The sequence below is a fragment of the Myxine glutinosa genome, chromosome 2 (genome assembly GCF_964187855.1).
Source record: "Myxine glutinosa chromosome 2, kmMyxGlut1.1, whole genome shotgun sequence".
Taxonomy (NCBI): Eukaryota; Metazoa; Chordata; class Myxini; order Myxiniformes; family Myxinidae; genus Myxine; species Myxine glutinosa.
Genome location: NC_136262.1, coordinates 52,153,273 through 52,173,364, shown reverse-complemented (window position 1 = coordinate 52,173,364; position 20,092 = coordinate 52,153,273). Strand labels below are relative to the sequence as shown.

The following is a 20,092-nucleotide window of genomic DNA, read 5'->3' as shown; positions in this document are numbered from 1 at the left end:
CATCGGGGCAGCACTGTGGGGTTTCACCAGGGCATCTGCAGTGTTTTTGGAGGAGCCAGAAGCCAATCCCATCCTTCGACCAGTCAGTTGCGAGACATGTTGTCCGTTCCTTGTCAAAGATCCGGACCCCATTTGCGACTTCAGATATGATGAGTCGTTTTGATTCTTCGAATAGGGATTGTAGTGTTGCATCCCAGTAGAAGGGGGTGCATGGTTTTAGGAGGTCCCGAAAAGGTCGCATCCTCTCGGTCATGCTGAAGCAGTATGTTACCTGATTGACTAGCCCAAACCAGGAGCGAATGTCAGTAATTGTTTTTGGTGTGGGGAAGTCCTGTATCGCTTGGAGATACCTTTGGCATGGTCGTACACTGTCCATGGTGATCTCGAATCCAGCGAATTCGACCGTGTCCTGACCAAAATGGAATTTCGTCGGATTTTGCGTAATCCCATTACGGCCGCACAGGTCGAGCCAGTTGCATGCCTGAAAAAAGCTCTCTTCCAATGTGTCGCTCCACATGATGGTATCATCAATACATTTGGACTTGTTTTTGAAGTCCGATACAATTTCGTCAAATCGTCTGGAGTATCCATCACCTGAAGCGATGTAACCTTGGGGAGTGGTGCAGTAACGGTATCGGCCCCATGGTGTGATGAACGTTGTCAGATGGCGGTCACATTCTCTGATTGGAACGCTGTGATAGCCATTCCAGGCGTCTGTTACCGTCTTTTTGGTGTTATGTGGCACCGCCATTGCTTGATGGAAGGGTGACTGGGTGTGGTGGGTCTCACGTGTGCAGTGCGCATTCAGTGGTTGCAGATCAACTGTCCTCCGTGGGGTCCCATCCTTCTTTGGACAGACGACCATTCTGCTGCACCATGTCACTGGTTCACCAATTGGCACCGGTTCCAGGACCCCTAACCTGATGTCGCGATCGATACCAGCCTTGACTTCTGCCTGCCAGTGTAAGGGGACAGGCACTGGGGTGTGCACCGCTTTTGGTGTTGCCTCGGGGTCAACCATCAGTGTGAGAGGCGGACCTTCCATGTGGGGTAGTGGCTGGTGTTCGCAGACATTGAATGTGCTGCTTTTGTAGTACTCCAGTAGCCATTTCTCCAGCCTCTCTCGGTTCTCGTCAGTGGCCGGAAATGGGATAGATGTAGGCAGTGTAGGGGGAAGCGATCTTTCCGGGCAGTTACAATTTGCATCGATAACTGCTGCCACTGCAGCACCAACTGTGTTGGATTCGCCAATGGTTGGGAAGCTACTAGACACGAGGCCTAGATCGACGCATGCTTCACGACTGAGATACATGTTCCGTGTGTCAGGTGAGATGTAGCAGATTTGTCGGGTTTCAATAATGTCGCCATTGGCTGTGCGACCAGACAGGTGTAGGAGCATGGCGCCGATAATCCGGACCCTTCCACTGTTAACAGCATTCATCTTCAGGTTGACAGGTAACAGGTCTTCATTACGCAGCCCGAGTTTGTGGAAAATATTAAGTCCTGTGAGGCAGCTTTGACAGCCAGTGTCGGCCATGGCCTGGAGCCTGGCCGATTTTGGTCGGGATGACAGTGGCTGGCCGAAATGGTCATAAGATTCCTTATCGATCCGTGCTATGAGTTTTATGTACGGCTGTGGTTGAGACTTCTTCTTGGTCCAGCCAGAGAGGTGGTCAAATATATGGTGGTCGAGGTGTAGTGGAGTTGACAAGGTGGCCATGGCCCTTTTAATTTGCGGCTTCCAAATGGCCGTTTCTCGTTCCGTGACAGAGCAGAGGAGATCGTGGACCTGGCTGCTTTCTTCCACATCATGAGCATCCATTGATTTGTCCGTAGGTTTGTTGTCCGCCTTTTTCGTGCCTCCCCGGCAGACATGTGCAAAATGGCCACGAGTGGCGCATTTACTGCATGTTTTCCCGTAGGCATTGCAGAATTGACGCCTTTGGTCGATGTTCGGCTGTTTGCCATGACCAGTTTTGCCGCAATAACTACAAATGGCCACCTGCTTGTCGGTAGTGATCAGGGCTCTTTTGTTCTTCCAGTTTTTGTATTGGCTTGCGCCATGAGCGCCTTCACTATCGAGCAAGGCATTCTGGGAACGTTTCCCTGCTTCCTTGGCCTCGACGAAAATGAGAACTTCCTCCAAGCTCATGTTCTGATTTTGATCGCCGAGAATGTCCTGTTGTATATCTTGATCGGCGAGTCCCCGACATAGGACATCGCGAACCATGTCCTTGGTGTAGTCGACATCAGTAGGGGGATTGCATGAGCATACAACAGAAAACTTGCAGATCTCAGCTTGACCAGCCAGACGGGCTGCGTAGGTACGAATTGGTTCTTCTCGGTCCTGTCGCATGTTGTGGAGGTTTACGCGGGACACCATGGTATTCTCCTCTCGGACAGCAAGGGACCGAATGGCTTGTAGTATAGCTGCCTCGTCCTTGATTTCAATGCGTGGGTTGCTGCGGTGGAGGTCACGTCGTAGATTATCATCACAACATTCAAGGAGTTGAACGCGAACATCATTGCCGATTATCTGGGTCGCTGCCTTGTAACCATCCCATCTTCTGGTGAAATATTGCCAATCTTCGCTGGTACCGCCGGTTTGGATACGAGGACGGCTGACTTTGTCCGGTTTGGCTGGTGCAATGGACGTGTGAGTCATGGCGTGGATGGAGAGCTGGATAGCAGCAACGGCATTGTCTGTGCTGTCAGTAACGTAGACACAGCTCGGGAATGGGCAGACTGCAGCAGGCATCTTCAGATGAGTTGATTGTTCATAAACAAGAATGTATCAATTGAATGCAGGTTTATTAGCAACAACGATGAACAATCAATCTGCAAGACAAAGAAAGCGATGGTAGATATTAGAATAAGATAATAGATACAGAATATGCAAATAACAATGCGCAGTATTACACAAGATGAGAACGCAATAGAGAACAGCACCATACAAGAGTTGTCTACTTCCCTTAAATCCCGAAACCGAAACTCCCGTTCGTCCCGTGTTGGTTCTCCGTGGGTGAGAGCAGCACAGCACGGATATCCTCATGCACAGCACAGCACGGATATCAGCACAGCACGGATATCCTCATGCACAGCACAGCACGGATATCCTCATGCGTTTTATCGTCGATATCGTACCATCTGAGAAAGGTAGATTTAGAATCGAGAGGAGATTGTAGTTCAGGTGAAGAGAGGAGGAAGAAGACGAGGATCTCGAGACTGAGACTGTTGAGGTTTTTGTGAAACGTTTGGACGGACGAGCGGATCGGGGCGCTTCCGAACGTGTTCTCACCTGTCCAGGTACCGAATGGAGATGATAACCTTGTGTTACAGACAAAGTCAATGGAGTGTGTTTGTATCATGGTGAATATTACCCCCAATGTGTTACCATGGTAAGGTAATAGACCACTGCACGCACACTCTACCACAATAGTTTGATTCTTTACATGTACCTGAATGACCGGTTTGATGGTAGTTTCTCTCCATTTTGAATCGGTTCCGCATTGCAAATCGTTTACACACTCAGTCTGTAGTTTTAAATGTTTCTCATGGGGCCAGTGGGATGGTCTAAAGGTACGCACACTCACCTTGAGCTGCTTCGCCTGGGTTGGAATCCTGACCGAGCTTTCAACTGTTTCACACGCAGGGTGATTCGTCAATGTGTGAACTGTTCCTCGAATGGACGTTAAATTAGGTGTCTTGTCTGCCAGGATTCGTTTGTGGATGTTAAAGATTCCACGGTGTCCTGTCTGCCAGGAATCGTTGGTGGATGTTAAAGATCCATGGTGTCCTGTCTGCCAGAATTCGTTTGTGGATGTTAAAGATTCCATGGTGTCCTGTCTGCCAGGATTCGTTTGTGGATGTTAAAGATTCCATGGTGTCCTGTCTGCCAGGATTCGTTGGTGGATGTTAAAGATTCCACGGTGTCCTGTCTGCCAGGATTCGTTGGTGGATGTTAAAGATTCCACGGTGTCCTGTCTGCCAGGATTCGTTGGTGGATGTTAAAGATTCCACGTTGTCCTGTCTGCCAGGATTCGTTGGTGGATGTTAAATATTCCATGGTGTCTTGTCTGCCAGGATTCGTTTGTGGATGTTAAAGATTCCACGGTGTCCTGTCTGCCAGGATTCGTTGGTGGATGTTAAAGATTCCATGGTGTCCTGTCTGCCAGAATTCGTTTGTGGATGTTAAAGATTCCACGGTGTCCTGTCTGCCAGGATTCGTTTGTGGATGTTAAAGATTCCATGGTGTCCTGTCTGCCAGAATTCGTTGGTGGATGTTAAAGACTCCATGGTGTCCTGTCTGCCAGAATTCGTTTGTGGATGTTAAAGATTCCATGGTGTCCTGTCTGCCAGAATTCGTTTGTGGATGTTAAAGATTCCATGGTGTCCTGTCTGCCAGAATTCGTTTGTGGATGTTAAAGATTCCATGGTGTCCTGTCTGCCAGAATTCGTTTGTGGATGTTAAAGATTCCATGGTGTCCTGTCTGCCAGGATTCGTTTGTGGATGTTAAAGATTCCACGGTGTCCTGTCTGCCAGAATTCGTTTGTGGATGTTAAAGATTCCATGGTGTCCTGTCTGCCAGGATTCGTTTGTGGATGTTAAAGATTCCACGGTGTCCTGTCTGCCAGGATTCGTTTGTGGATGTTAAAGAATCCATGGTGTCCTGTCTGCCAGAATTCGTTGGTGGATGTTAAAGATTCCATGGTGTCCTGTCTGCCAGAATTCGTTGGTGGATGTTAAAGATTCCACGTTGTCCTGTCTGCCAGAATTCGTTGGTGGATATTAAAGATTTCACGGCGTCCTGTCTGCCAGAATTCGTTAGTGGATGTTAAAGATTCCACCGTGTCCTGTCTGCCAGAATTCGTTGGTGGATGTTAAAGATTCCACGGTGTCCTGTCTGCCAGAATTCGTCAGTGGATGTTAAAGATTCCACCGTGTCCTGTCTGCCAGAATTCGTTGTTGGATGTTAAAGATTCCATGGTGTCCTGTCTGCCAGAATTCGTGAGTGGATGTTAAAGATTCCACCGTGTCCTGTCTGCCAGAATTCGTTGGTGGATTTTAACGATTCCACGGTGTCCTGTCTGCCAGAATTCGTTGGTGGATGTTAAAGATTCCATGGTGTCCTGTCTGCCAGAATTCGTTGGTGGATGTTAAAGATTCCATGGTGTCCTGTCTGCCAGAATTCGTTGGTGGATGTGAAAGATTCCATGGTGTCCTGTCTGCCAGAATTCGTTGGTGGATGTTAAAGATTCCATGGTGTCCTGTCTGCCTGAATTCGTTGGTAGATGTTAAAGATTCCACGGTGTCCTGTCTGCCAGAATTTGTTGGTGGATGTTAAAGATACCATGGTGTCCTGTCTGCCAGAATTCGTTGGTGGATGTTAAAGATTCCATGGTGTCCTGTCTGCCAGAATTCGTTGGTAGATGTTAAAGATTCCACGGTGTCCTGACTGCCAGAATTCGTTGGTGGATGTTGAAGATTCTACGGTGTCCTGTCTGCCAGAATTCGTTGGAGAATGTTAAAGATTCCATTGTGTCCTGTCTGCCAGAATTCGTTGGTGGATGTTAAAGACTCCATGGTGTCCTGTCTGCCAGAATTCGTTGGTGGATGTTGAAGATTCCACGGTGTCCTGTCTGCCAGAATTCGTTGGTGGATGTTAAAGATTCCATGGTGTCCTGTCTGCCAGAATTCGTTGGTGGATGTTAAAGACTCCATGGTGTCCTGTCTGCCAGAATTCGTTGATGGATGTTAATGATTCCACGGTGTCCTGTCTGCCAGAATTCGTTGGTGGATGTTGAAGATTCCACGGTGTCCTGTCTGCCAGAATTCGTTGGTGGATGTGAAAGATTTCATGGTGTCCTGTCTGCAAGAATTCGTTGGTGGATGTTGAAGATTCCATGGTGTCCTGTCTGCCAGAATTCGTTGGTGGATGTTAAAGATTCCATGGTGTCCTGTCTGCCAGAATGCGTTGGTGGATGTTAAAGATTCCATGGTGTCCTGTCTGCCAGAATTCGTTGATGGATGTTGAAGATTCCATGATGTCCTGTCTGCCAGAATTCGTTGGTGGATGTTAAAGATTCCACGGTGTCCTGTCTGCCAGAATTCGTTGGTGGTGGTTAAAGATTCCACGGTGTCCTGCCTGCCAGAATTCGTTGGTGGATGTTGAAGATTCCACGGTGTCCTGTCTGCCAGAATTCGTTGGTGGATGTTAAAGATTCCATGATGTCCTGTCTGCCAGAATTCGTTGGTGGATGTTAAAGATTCCACGGTGTCCCTGTCTGCCAGAATTCGTTGGTGGATGTTGAAGATTCCACGATGTACTGTCTGCCAGAATTCGTTTGTGGATGTTGAAGATTCCACGGTGTCCTGTCTGCCAGAATTTGTTGGTGGATGTTGAAGATTCCACGGTGTCCTGTCTGTCAGAATTCGTTGGTGGATGTTGAAGATTCCACGGTGTCCTGTCTGCCAGAATTCGTTTGTGGATGTTGAAGATTCCACGGTGTCCTGTCTGCCAGAATTCGTTGGTGGATGTTTAAGAATCCACGGTGTCCTGTCTGCCAGAATTCGTTGGTGGATGTTGAAGATTCCATGGTGTCCTGTCTGCCAGAATTCGTTGGTGGATGTTGAAGATTCCATGGTGTCCTGTCTGCCAGAATTCGTTGGTGGATTTTAAAGATTCCATGGTGTCCTGTCTGCCAGAATTCGTTGGTGGATGTTAAAGATTCCATGGTGTCCTGTCTGCCAGAATTCTTTGGTGGATGTTGAAGATTCCATGGTGTCCTGTCTGCCAGAATTCGTTGGTGGATTTTTAAGATTTCATGGTGTCCTGTCTGCCAGAATTCGTTGGTGGATGTTGAAGATTCCATGGTGTCCTGTCTGCCAGAATTCGTTGGTGGATGTTGAAGATTCCATGGTGTCCTGTCTGCCAGAATTCGTTGGTGGATTTTAAAGATTCCATGGTGTCCTGTCTGCCAGAATTCGTTGGTGGATGTTAAAGATTCCATGGTGTCCTGTCTGCCAGAATTCTTTGGTGGATGTTGAAGATTCCATGGTGTCCTGTCTGCCAGAATTCGTTGGTGGATTTTTAAGATTTCATGGTGTCCTGTCTGCCAGAATTCGTTGGTGGATGTTGAAGATTCCATGGTGTCCTGTCTGCCAGAATTCGTTGGTGGATGTTGAAGATTCCATGGTGTCCTGTCTGCCAGAATTCGTTGGTGGATGTTAAGTATTCCATGGTGTCCTGTCTGTCAGAATTCGTTGGTGGATGTTAAAGATTCCATGGTGTCCTGTCTGCCAGAATTCTTTGGTGGGTGTTGAAGATTCCATGGTGTCCTGTCTGCCAGAATTCGTTGGTGGATTTTTAAGATTTCATGGTGTCCTGTCTGCCAGAATTCGTTGGTGGATGTTGAAGATTCCATGGTGTCCTGTCTGCCAGAATTCGTTGGTGGATGTTGAAGATTCCATGGTGTCCTGTCTGCCAGAATTCGTTGGTGGATGTTAAGTATTCCATGGTGTCCTGTCTGTCAGAATTCGTTGGTGGATGTTAAAGATTCCATGGTGTCCTGTCTGCCAGAATTCGTTGGTGGATGTTGAAGATTCCATGGTGTCCTGTCTGCCAGAATTCCTTGGTGGATGTTGAAGATTCCATGGTGTCCTGTCTGCCAGAATTCGTTGGTGGATGTTAAATATTCCACGGTGTCCTGTCTGCCAGAATTCGTTGGTGGATGTTAAATATTCCACGGTGTCCTGTCTGCCAGAATTCGTTGGTGGATGTTAAAGATTCCATGGTGTCCTGTTTGCCAGAATTCGTTGGTGAAGATTCCATGGTGTCCTGTCTGCCAGAATTCGTTGGTGGATGTTGAAGATTCTATGGTGTCCTGTCTGCCAGAATTCGTTGGTGGATGTTAAAGATTCCATGGTGTCCTGTTTGCCAGAATTCGTTGGTGGATGTTGAAGAATCCATGGTGTCCTGTCTGCCAGAATTCGTTGGTGGATGTTAAAGATTCCATGGTGTCCTGTCTGCCAGAATTCGTTTGTGGATGTTAAAGATTCCATGGTGTCCTGTCTGCCAGAATTCGTTTGTGGATGTTGAAGATTCCACGGTGTCCTGTCTGTCAGAATTCGTTGGTGGATGTTGAAGATTCCACGGTGTCCTGCCTGCCAGAATTCGTTTGTGGATGTTGAAGATTCCACGGTGTCCTGTCTGCCAGAATTCGTTGGTGGATGTTTAAGAATCCACGGTGTCCTGTCTGCCAGAATTCGTTGGTGGATGTTGAAGATTCCATGGTGTCCTGTCTGCCAGAATTCGTTGGTGGATGTTGAAGATTCCATGGTGTCCTGTCTGCCAGAATTCGTTGGTGGATTTTAAAGATTCCATGGTGTCCTGTCTGCCAGAATTCGTTGGTGGATGTTAAAGATTCCATGGTGTCCTGTCTGCCAGAAATTCTTTGGTGGATGTTGAAGATTCCATGGTGTCCTGTCTGCCAGAATTCGTTGGTGGATTTTTAAGATTTCATGGTGTCCTGTCTGCCAGAATTCGTTGGTGGATGTTGAAGATTCCATGGTGTCCTGTCTGCCAGAATTCGTTGGTGGATGTTGAAGATTCCATGGTGTCCTGTCTGCCAGAATTCGTTGGTGGATGTTAAGTATTCCATGGTGTCCTGTCTGTCAGAATTCGTTGGTGGATGTTAAAGATTCCATGGTGTCCTGTCTGCCAGAATTCGTTGGTGGATGTTGAAGATTCCATGGTGTCCTGTCTGCCAGAATTCCTTGGTGGATGTTGAAGATTCCATGGTGTCCTGTCTGCCAGAATTCGTTGGTGGATGTTAAATATTCCACGGTGTCCTGTCTGCCAGAATTCGTTGGTGGATGTTAAATATTCCACGGTGTCCTGTCTGCCAGAATTCGTTGGTGGATGTTAAAGATTTCATGGTGTCCTGTTTGCCAGAATTCGTTGGTGGATGTTGAAGATTCCATGGTGTCCTGTCTGCCAGAATCGTTGGTGGATGTTGAAGATTCTATGGTGTCCTGTCTGCCAGAATTCGTTGGTGGATGTTAAAGATTCCATGGTGTCCTGTCTGCCAGAATTCGTTGGTGGATGTTGAAGATTCCACGGTGTCCTGTCTGCCAGAATTCGTTGGTGGATGTTAAAGATTCCATGGTGTCCTGTTTGCCAGAATTCGTTGGTGGATTTTTAAGATTTCATGGTGTCCTGTCTGCCAGAATTCGTTGGTGGATGTTAAAGATTCCATGGTGTCCTGTCTGCCAGAATTCGTTGGTGGATTTTTAAGATTTCATGGTGTCCTGTCTGCCAGAATTCGTTGGTGGATGTTGAAGATTCCATGGTGTCCTGTCTGCCAGAATTCGTTGGTGGATGTTGAAGATTCCATGGTGTCCTGTCTGCCAGAATTCGTTGGTGGATGTTAAGTATTCCATGGTGTCCTGTCTGTCAGAATTCGTTGGTGGATGTTAAAGATTCCATGGTGTCTTGTCTGCCAGAATTCGTTGGTGGATGTTGAAGATTCCATGGTGTCCTGTCTGCCAGAATTCCTTGGTGGATGTTGAAGATTCCATGGTGTCCTGTCTGCCAGAATTCGTTGGTGGATGTTAAATATTCCACGGTGTCCTGTCTGCCAGAATTCGTTGGTGGATGTTAAATATTCCACGGTGTCCTGTCTGCCAGAATTCGTTGGTGGATGTTAAAGATTCCATGGTGTCCTGTTTGCCAGAATTCGTTGGTGAAGATTCCATGGTGTCCTGTCTGCCAGAATTCGTTGGTGGATGTTGAAGATTCTATGGTGTCCTGTCTGCCAGAATTCGTTGGTGGATGTTAAAGATTCCATGGTGTCCTGTTTGCCAGAATTCGTTGGTGGATGTTGAAGAATCCATGGTGTCCTGTCTGCCAGAATTCGTTGGTGGATGTTAAAGATTCCATGGTGTCCTGTCTGCCAGAATTCGTTTGTGGATGTTAAAGATTCCATGGTGTCCTGTCTGCCAGAATTCGTTTGTGGATGTTGAAGATTCCACGGTGTCCTGTCTGTCAGAATTCGTTGGTGGATGTTGAAGATTCCACGGTGTCCTGCCTGCCAGAATTCGTTTGTGGATGTTGAAGATTCCACGGTGTCCTGTCTGCCAGAATTCGTTGGTGGATGTTTAAGAATCCACGGTGTCCTGTCTGCCAGAATTCGTTGGTGGATGTTGAAGATTCCATGGTGTCCTGTCTGCCAGAATTCGTTGGTGGATGTTGAAGATTCCATGGTGTCCTGTCTGCCAGAATTCGTTGGTGGATTTTAAAGATTCCATGGTGTCCTGTCTGCCAGAATTCGTTGGTGGATGTTAAAGATTCCATGGTGTCCTGTCTGCCAGAAATTCTTTGGTGGATGTTGAAGATTCCATGGTGTCCTGTCTGCCAGAATTCGTTGGTGGATTTTTAAGATTTCATGGTGTCCTGTCTGCCAGAATTCGTTGGTGGATGTTGAAGATTCCATGGTGTCCTGTCTGCCAGAATTCGTTGGTGGATGTTGAAGATTCCATGGTGTCCTGTCTGCCAGAATTCGTTGGTGGATGTTAAGTATTCCATGGTGTCCTGTCTGTCAGAATTCGTTGGTGGATGTTAAAGATTCCATGGTGTCCTGTCTGCCAGAATTCGTTGGTGGATGTTGAAGATTCCATGGTGTCCTGTCTGCCAGAATTCCTTGGTGGATGTTGAAGATTCCATGGTGTCCTGTCTGCCAGAATTCGTTGGTGGATGTTAAATATTCCACGGTGTCCTGTCTGCCAGAATTCGTTGGTGGATGTTAAATATTCCACGGTGTCCTGTCTGCCAGAATTCGTTGGTGGATGTTAAAGATTTCATGGTGTCCTGTTTGCCAGAATTCGTTGGTGGATGTTGAAGATTCCATGGTGTCCTGTCTGCCAGAATTCGTTGGTGGATGTTGAAGATTCTATGGTGTCCTGTCTGCCAGAATTCGTTGGTGGATGTTAAAGATTCCATGGTGTCCTGTCTGCCAGAATTCGTTGGTGGATGTTGAAGATTCCACGGTGTCCTGTCTGCCAGAATTCGTTGGTGGATGTTAAAGATTCCATGGTGTCCTGTTTGCCAGAATTCGTTGGTGGATGTTGAAGAATCCATGGTTTCCTGTCTGCCAGAATTCGTTGGTGGATGTTAAAGATTCCATGGTGTCCTGTCTGCCAGAATTCGTTGGTGGATGTTGAAGATTCCATGGTGTCCTGTCTGCCAGAATTCGTTGGTGGATGTTGAAGATTCCATGGTGTCCTGTCTGCCAGAATTCGTTGGTGGATGTTGAAGATTCAATGGTGTCCTGTCTGCCAGAATTCGTTGGTGGAGGTTAAAGATTCCATGGTGTCCTGTCTGACAGAATTCGTTGGTGGATGTTGAAGATTCCATGGTGTCCTGTCTGCCAGAATTCGTTGGTGGATGTTGAAGATTCCATGGTGTCCTGTCTGCCAGAATTCGTTGGTGGATGTTAAAGATTCCATGGTGTCCTTTCTGCCAGAATTCGTTGGTGGATGTTGAAGATTCCATGGTGTCCTGTCTGCCAGAATTCGTTGGTGGATGTTGAAGATTCCATGGTGTCCTGTCTGCCAGAATTCGTTGGTGGATGTTGAAGAATCCATGGTGTCCTGTCTGCCAGAATTCGTTGGTGGATGTTAAAGATTCCATGGTGTCCTGTTTGCCAGAATTCGTTGTTGGATGTTGAAGATTCCATGGTGTCCTGTCTGCCAGAATTCGTTGGTGGATGTTAAATATTCCACGGTGTCCTGTCTGCCAGAATTCGTTGGTGGATGTTAAATATTCCACGGTGTTCTGTCTGCCAGAATTCGTTGGTGGATGTTGAAGATACTATGGTGTCCTGTCTGCCAGAATTCGTTGGTGGATATTAAAGATTCCACGGTGTCCTGTCTGCCAGAATTCGTTGGTGGATATTTAAGATTCCATGGTGTCCTGTCTGCCAGAATTCGTTGGTGGATGTTGAAGATTCTATGGTGTCCTGTCTGCCAGAATTCGTTGGTGGATGTTAAAGATTCTATGGTGTTCTGTCTGCCAGAATTCGTTGGTGGATGTTGAAGATTCTATGGTGTCCTGTCTGCAAATGAGGGTTTTTCCAAACCCCGACCTGATCTGTCATGTGTTGAATCTGTCCCTGATCTGAATTCTGGCAGACAGGACACTTAAGGGTTCCCATTAATTCCCCCTTCCACCTGCACAGCCTTTGACATCTCAAGAGACAGGAATCGTCATCTTGTTTCGCTGTGCCATTGATGCAGTGCCCCCTATAGGTTAGAGCAGGAATTTGTAATGGAGCAACGGTGGCGATAACGCATCGAATTTTCGCAAAGGGCACAATGGGAATTTTAACGTTCACCAACTAATGCAGACAAACAGTACGTACAGATTAACATCCATCCAAGGGACGGCAAGCACATTCAGGAATCACTCTTCCTGTGAAACACCGGGATGACAGTTTACAGCTGGGTTGGGATTCGAACCCATGTTAGACAGTGAGACTGCCCAAAGGTGACTGAGGATGGCATAGCTCAAGGCCATCTTGCCGTCCTAAAACACACACACACACACACACACACACACACACACGCGCGCACACACACACACACACACACAGTCACACACACACACAGTCACACACACACACACACAGTCACACACACACACACACACACGCGCACACACACACACACACACACACACACACACACACACACACACACACACACACACACACACAGTTTACACTCAGTTATCTTGCGACTTGAATAAAGTGTTTTTCTTCTTCCCAAATTGTAATGAAAATAAACCAATAAATCTATTTTGTTGCATAAATAATGTTGCTATGTTTCATGTTACATCATGTTTGGAGTTAAAAAAGGAGTTTTTGTATCTGTAGTTGATCCATTATATAAACTAGAACAGCACTCGGTAAAGCACATACCTCCACCAGGGCCTATACAGTTTGTTTTGTATCCCATTGAGAGGCCCGATCTGGATCCAGGACATGAACCAAGATCGAATCGGCTTGTTCTTGTCACTTACCCAACTCATCCACCAAGTTTCGTCTAAATTTATCCATAATTTGTTGAGTTACCCTGATCACAGACAAACAGACAGAGGAGAAATCATCATCTCTGTCCACCTGTGGTGGAGGTAATTGTGATTATTTGTAAAGGTGAATATTTGTTGGTTTAATCGGTATATTGAGCTCGTATAGACGGAGTGCACACTTCTGTGTTTAATTTAATAATCCTCCTGTATTTGACTCATTTTATAATTATTACATGTTTGTACTTTGTATTTATCACATCTTCTTCATTTTATCTTCATCCAGGTGACGTGTAAACCTGGTGAACATGGCTGAAATTGTGCGTACAATGACTGAAACTGTGGTTCCATATCCATTCTTCATGATGTTCCATGGCCATGGTTATCACAAGACGAAGCCTGGTTTGTATTTTAATTTACCATTTCTGTCATAGAATCGTGAAATAATTAAATAAGTAAATGGATGAGTGTCCAGATGTACATGATGTGGGCGGAGTGGGTTGGGACATGGTACTCACACTGTGCATAGGAGGGCGTGGGAAGGCTCGATCATGGGTGGACATGAAAACAATACGATGGTCGAATGGGTTACATACGTGGAAATATTCATCAGCAATATCTATACTCCCTCATAACATATGTGGCCGAGTGTTTTTGAGCAGGTTTATTCATATATTTCACTGGAAACACAATTAACAATCTTGTTCTTCTCAGATATAACACTTAATGAGTGGGGGGAGGGGGGGGCAGGGAGGAGCGGGCAGGTATGCGCGATGTGAGAACAGTATCTGAGTTCAATCTAACTATTACACGGGCCTCCATGACGCGCCTCTGTAGACGAGTGTGGAAACATCCGAAGGGTTGTATTATTACATGTATAGATATTTGATTTGTAATATTTCCGGGATCTTATTCTCCTTTCTGCCAACACATCCTGATTCTCTACTTTTGAAATTTTCCTTATTGACGACGCTGAACTTTGACCTCCCAGTCGGGCCGTGCACGTGTCTGTCATCTTGGTCAAGGTTGCTCTGTGCAAGGTGGTCCTTTGCTGGGATGGTTGGGCCATCACTCAATTTGCCACAAACGAATGCCATCTCTTGTTATGTCGATACGGTCAGGTTACTCGATTGGGACTTTGGAGAAACGAAAGAAAAACAGTTTTCAGTCAACATCGACCTGGGAATGAAATCATTTACGAAGACGAAAACTGAGTTCAGTGTTAGATGCTTAAGGACAACATGGAAGGTCACAATCCATAGATGATCTCAAAACAGCAATGACTGACGAAATCTGTTCCATCCCTGCAGCCGAATGTGTCAGAGTGATAAACAATTTTCCTCGTCAAATCCAAGTCTGCCTGCAGCGTGGAGGCCTACATCTGAGGCTTGTGCTCTCACCTAAATCAGGTCACTGATAGAAAGATATCTTTCCATACACTCTCTTTACTCCCCCCCCAACACCCACTCCACCTCCAGTTTTCTGCAGGTCTCATACTCTTCATTTCAGGTGGAACTGCCCAAATCCAGGATGTCTGTTCACCTCCACTTATTTGTTCCTATTTTCCCCAACTGCAGAATCAACTTTCACATTCTCTTCAATTTCATTCTGTTCACCACCATCTTATATCATCCCCAATCCAGAACCATGATCCTTTCTACCCTTGTTAACCCCCCTTCCCCCCCCCGCCTCTCCACCCCTCTCTACCATCCCAATCCCTCCTCCTTCCAAATTTCCAGTCCCCCCCCCCCCCCCGGAGTTTCCTTCTGTATCCATCTTGCCCTCCCCATGCATCCTCTCCTGCCCTTCATTCCTCCCCACACCCATTGTTTGTCTGTCTCCCTCTGTCTTGGCAGTTGGCTCTGCTGTTGGTGTTTCCCCCTCTCTCTGCTGTTGGTGTTTCCCCCTCTCTCTGCTGTTGGTGTTTCCCCCTCTCTCCGCTGTTTGTTTTGACCTGTTGCGTCCTGATCCATTCGGTGTACCGGTACGAGCTCTTCCACGAGCCTTTGTTATGAAAACAAAAAAAATCCATCTGAAACTTTCCAGAGAGATTGTGCATCATGTGACGCAAATGTTCACAAATAACGTGTCATTTTAAATTAAAATAATGAAGGTTTATATAATTTCATGGGTACCGTTGTTTTATGATAACCCTGCATCATGTTTGAGAAATGTATGAACCTCCATGTCCGTATCTCGAGTTTTTGGGACTCAGAATCAGTGATAACTTGTCTTGGTGAAAAGAGAAAACTTCACTCTCATAGTAAAAGTTATTTGTTGCACTAACCCTGGGTGTTCACAGGTGTTTGATTGATTTAAATATTGTAAAATAAAATTATAACTTCCACATTGATGTTGTTTTTACCTTTTGTTTAGCTGTAGTTCAAGTGCAGTATTATGTGTATGGAAACTCATTCGGAGCAGAAAAACACTTTTTGGAGGAGCTGCGATCATGTTTGAAAAAGGAATCCGTGAATCTGGAATGTACAGAATACCTCCCCACTTGTGGTTCACCTGTCCTCCTTTTCTGCGTCGATGCCTCACACGTGTCCAGTGACGCCAAAAGAGCTCTTGGACACATTGATGGTAAAAAGTGAATTTTTATCATCCGTTCTTTCAAATTGTGTGAATTGTATGTAAATAATTGCAGTTTATATGAAGTTGAGGGATGTTTGCTGAGATGATGAAAGTCATGTTTTGCTTTCAGGAAGACCTGCAATCCTGATTATGATGAATAACGTTCCAAAGAATTCCATCAGAAATGATCCTCGCAGTGCCTCACTGGTCCAAGAAAAGAATGTCCATCCGGTGCTGGATTGGTTCTTCTCATATTCAGATGGAATATATGATTGTGAGGAGAATAACGAGGTCGTGAAACAAGTGAGAAATCATCTTCTACCAATGGTAAATTCCCTTCAACTACATGATGATGGACCAAGGGTAAGTTTTTCTTCACTTATTCAAATGGTGCCAATCGATTGTTGATGAATCATCAAGTTTGGTGTGAAGGGGTTTTTGACATTGACAAGACAAAGTGCAACAAAGTTGATATTTAAGAATACTTGTCACAATCTCAAATAATAATGCACATTACATGAAAGTGTCATCAATCAGACCAAAGAGTCTCCTCTGTGTCGCGATCTACTGTTGTGTTCCCATTGGGCGTGGTGGTATTTATCTGTGATATTTGAGGTAAATAATTATATTTACCTCACCCATATCAATGGAAAAGGAGGAGAACTACAAATGATAATGATTTATCGGTTTTACCTTTCGTCGTTGATGTTCCCATTAATTGATTTGAAATGGCTTGAGTGGTTGAAAGCATCCATATGGAGGTTCCCTCACTGTGGCAACTCTTAATTTGATCTTGTGAGATCATTGCTGTGTCCGGGAAGTGATGTTCTGAAGCAGGACATGTATATGTGTTTAATCTTTTTGTTTTTGTTTATGATATACTTTTATATACTTGTTAGTGTAGTTGTTCTGAATAAGCATGACGATGTGAACAACGACATACGAGGATGTGAAGGATTAATCAAAATTCAAACAAATCGGTGAAGGTGTTCAGTAGGTACAATCGCACAGCAGCGCTTGGATGCAAACTACAGCCGCTCTACATTTATGCAAGTTGTGTTAAACACACTCCATAGCTGTTACAATTGTGCAAACGCTCCTGTTACAAATTGATCAATTGAGAGGATCCACACACATGACTGAGCACACACATGACTCTGAGCACACACATGACTCTGAGCACATACATGACTCTAAGCACACACATGACTCTGAGCACACACATGACTCTGAGCACACACATGACTCTAAGCACCCCAGTATGAATACAGTCTACCGAAAATACACATGGAAGATGATCTGTTACGTCAGATCCTATCAATGACGTACTCTGCACAACATTAATTGATTCAGTGATTAAGTGAAGTACTGCAACCAGTTCTTCTGACTGCGCTTTCACCACTCAATCAATTCATCAAAAACAACGCGTGAATTGGAGCTAGACAGTGACGTCAGGACTGTGGTGTCTGCACATGTCAGGCCTAGTCACAAACCTTCCACTCAACGAAGACATCGATATCTGTGCAGAATCACGATACCATAGCAATCTCCAACCGCCGTTATTTCCTGAATTTGGCTTTGTGGAACGCATGAACATAGCAATGTGTGGAGTTAAGTTCAGCTTTGATGACAACATGTAAACACAATTGGACGATGTTGTGATAGGAACCTCCCTCGGTCTGGCACTTGCTAACTTCTTCATCAATATCCGCAAGAAGCGTGCCTTTCAAAGTTTATGCACCAACGTCATACTTCGTGTGTGTTTTTATGAACACAACGTTTGCGATTTACTTTTTTACCTTCGCAAAAGCGGAAGGTTATGTTTTGATCGCTGTGTATTTATTTGTATGTCTGTGTGTGTGTGTGTATGTTATTCGCATAACTCAAAAAGTATTCAACCGAATTGCATGAAATTTGGTGGGATGATTGGTTATTATACGGGACACATTTGATTAGATTTTGGGAGCAATCGGGTCAAAGGTCAAGGTCAAGGTCACGAAAAGGTCAAAATCGTATTTTTACCATAGCGCGGTCAATTTTTATCCAATTGGCATGCAACTAATGCCAAAATGTTCAGAATTCAATGCCCGATCTTGTTTGTCATAACTCGGTCAATTCTTATCCGATTTGCATGAAATCAGCACCAAACTGTTCACTGTTCTGTTCCCTACACTCCCATGCCAAGTACAGAACAGTAGCTGCGGCGAAGGTATGCGCTCTACCGAGTGCCCGTTCTAGTTTTTGTTTGATTTGTTGCCGTGAAACTAGATCCTTGCACATCTCGACGCACTCCATCCTGCATTCAAATTCACCTTTGAGATGGAGCAGCTGCACACAGCCTTTTCTGGATATGTAAGTCAAGACTTCTGAGGATAGATTTTTGACTACCACATAATGGGGGTCGAGGCCCTGTGGTCTCAAAGCAGACTAGTTTACCCCTCCAGCCCTTGTTCTGTGAAGAGACAACTTTCCATATTTGTCTTGTTTCAATCCAAGGGGTTGATTATTCTGCTTTTGTTTTCTTTGTGTAGCCCCCACCTCGAGTGGCCCTGTAGGCTTTGTGGCAGGAAATATCACATAAAAATAAAATCCACCAAAAGACTGAAAGAGTCCCACACATGGTGAGATTCTTAGTCCCACTCGTTACAGGATTGCCCTCAGCAACACTCTGATTAATAGAGATTTGGGTATCTGTTCACCGTACAATTTCCTGCAGAAATTGAGCATGTCAAAGCCATTCTGTTTTTTTTTTTTTTTTTTTTTTTTTTTGTTTTTTTTGTTTTTTTTGTATACAGAGTCGAGGCTCGTGAAAGAGCTAACATTTATCAAACAAACAAATCTAACAAACAAGCAAACAAAGTATATAAAAAGGGGAGCGGTCGACAAGATGGGGAGAGAAGGGGAGGAAGCACACAAACACAACATTTCAGAGCAGGGACATCGGGAGATGTGTGGGAAGGAGAGGGCCTGGGGGGGGGGGGGGGGGGAGGGCAGGATAGGTATAAAACGCAAGGACACCAAGGACTTCCAGGAAAGAAGTCGGCACCTCAAAAAGTGGATTTGGGGTGAAATTAGCGGGGGTAGAAAAGATCAAGGTTTTGGATTGGGGAAGATAAGAGATGGTGGTGAACAGCCGTTTTAAAGACCTGGAGGGTGGAGTGGGATTGAAGAGAGTGAGGGAGTTTGTTCCAGAGGCGGGAGAAAAGAGGAATGAAGGAGTGAAGGTTTGCAGAGAGTCTTGATTTTGGCAGTTTAACCATAAGAGGGTTGCAGGCAGATCTTGTGCGACCTGAAGGAATATTTGGGTGACAGAGCCCAGAAAGAGCTGGGGGAGCAAGGCCAGAGAGGAGTCGGTAGAAGACGGAAAGACCACCAACCTGCCTGCGGTGAGTAAGTGAAAGGCCCTCGGAGATAGCATCATCGCGGGAGATTCCAATGATTCTGAATGCTTTGCTTTCAACAGCGTGAAGACGAGCTAGGTGTGAGGCAGGAGCACCAGCCCAGAGGGGAGAGCAGTACTCCATTGAGCTGTGGATGAAAGCCTTGTATGTGGTGAGGAGCTCAGGTGTGCCAAGGAAGGACTTCGCACGACGGAGGATGCCCAGTCGGCGACTGGCTTTGGAGGCCAGCTTGGAAATGTGGTTTTCCCAGGAAAGATCATGGCAGATAGTGACACCCAAAAGCTTGAGTGACAGAACTTCTTGGAGAGGATTATTCAGAAAGTAGATGGGAGGGTTTTCCAGTCAGTCTTTTCGGAGAGACATCGTAAGAGTGTGAGATTTGTCAGGATTGAAAGACATGTTCCACTTGTTTGACCAGTCTGTGATTTTGTCCAGGTCTGCAGAGAGTGAGGAGGCTGCAGACTGCCGATCTGAGGGATGAGGAATGGAGCGGCAGAGAGTGGAGTCATCAGCAAAGAGATAGAGAGGATTTTCAAGAGAGTCAGAGAGATCATTGATGAAGACCAGAAAAAGCACAGGGCCCAGAACACTGCCTTGGGGAACTCCAGCCTGAACAGGAAGAGGAGATGAGAGAAACCCATTCAGGGCCACACGTTGACTACGACTAGAGAGGAAGTCCGCCAGCCATGCGTGGAGATTTCCATGGATACCAAAGGAGGAGAATTTGGTGAGCAGAGCGGGGTGCCAGACCGTATCGAAGGCGCGTGATATGTCGAGGGAGACAGCTCTAATTTCCTGTTTGGCATTGAGGACCTCCATCCATTGTTGAGACAGCAGAAGCAGCATGTCCAGAGTAGAGTGACCTGGTCTGAAACCAAATTGATGATCAGAGATCAAGCCATTGGAGAAGAGGAAAGATTTCATATCCGAAGCAATGATGGATTCCATGACTTTGCTGATAATTGGGAGAAGGCTGATTGGTCTGTAGTTGCTAGGATATGTTTTTGCACCTTTTTGTGCAAAGCGGGG

The 20,092-nt window shown here is 45.8% G+C and overlaps 2 protein-coding genes across 3 annotated transcripts in view; both read left to right on the top strand.

The window, feature by feature from the left end:
- Positions 1-20,092, top strand: part of LOC137421804 (uncharacterized) — a 342,299-nt gene that overhangs the window by 255,872 nt on the left and 66,335 nt on the right. The gene's annotated exons all lie outside the window — the stretch shown is intronic.
- Positions 13,394-20,092, top strand: part of LOC137422719 (uncharacterized) — a 53,123-nt gene continuing 46,424 nt past the window's right edge. The window contains exons 1-3 of the mRNA XM_078772859.1: positions 13,394-13,487; positions 15,462-15,671; positions 15,793-15,989. Coding sequence (XP_078628985.1) covers positions 13,394-13,487; positions 15,462-15,671; positions 15,793-15,989 — 501 coding nt within the window. The remainder of the gene's footprint in view (positions 13,488-15,461; positions 15,672-15,792; positions 15,990-20,092) is intronic.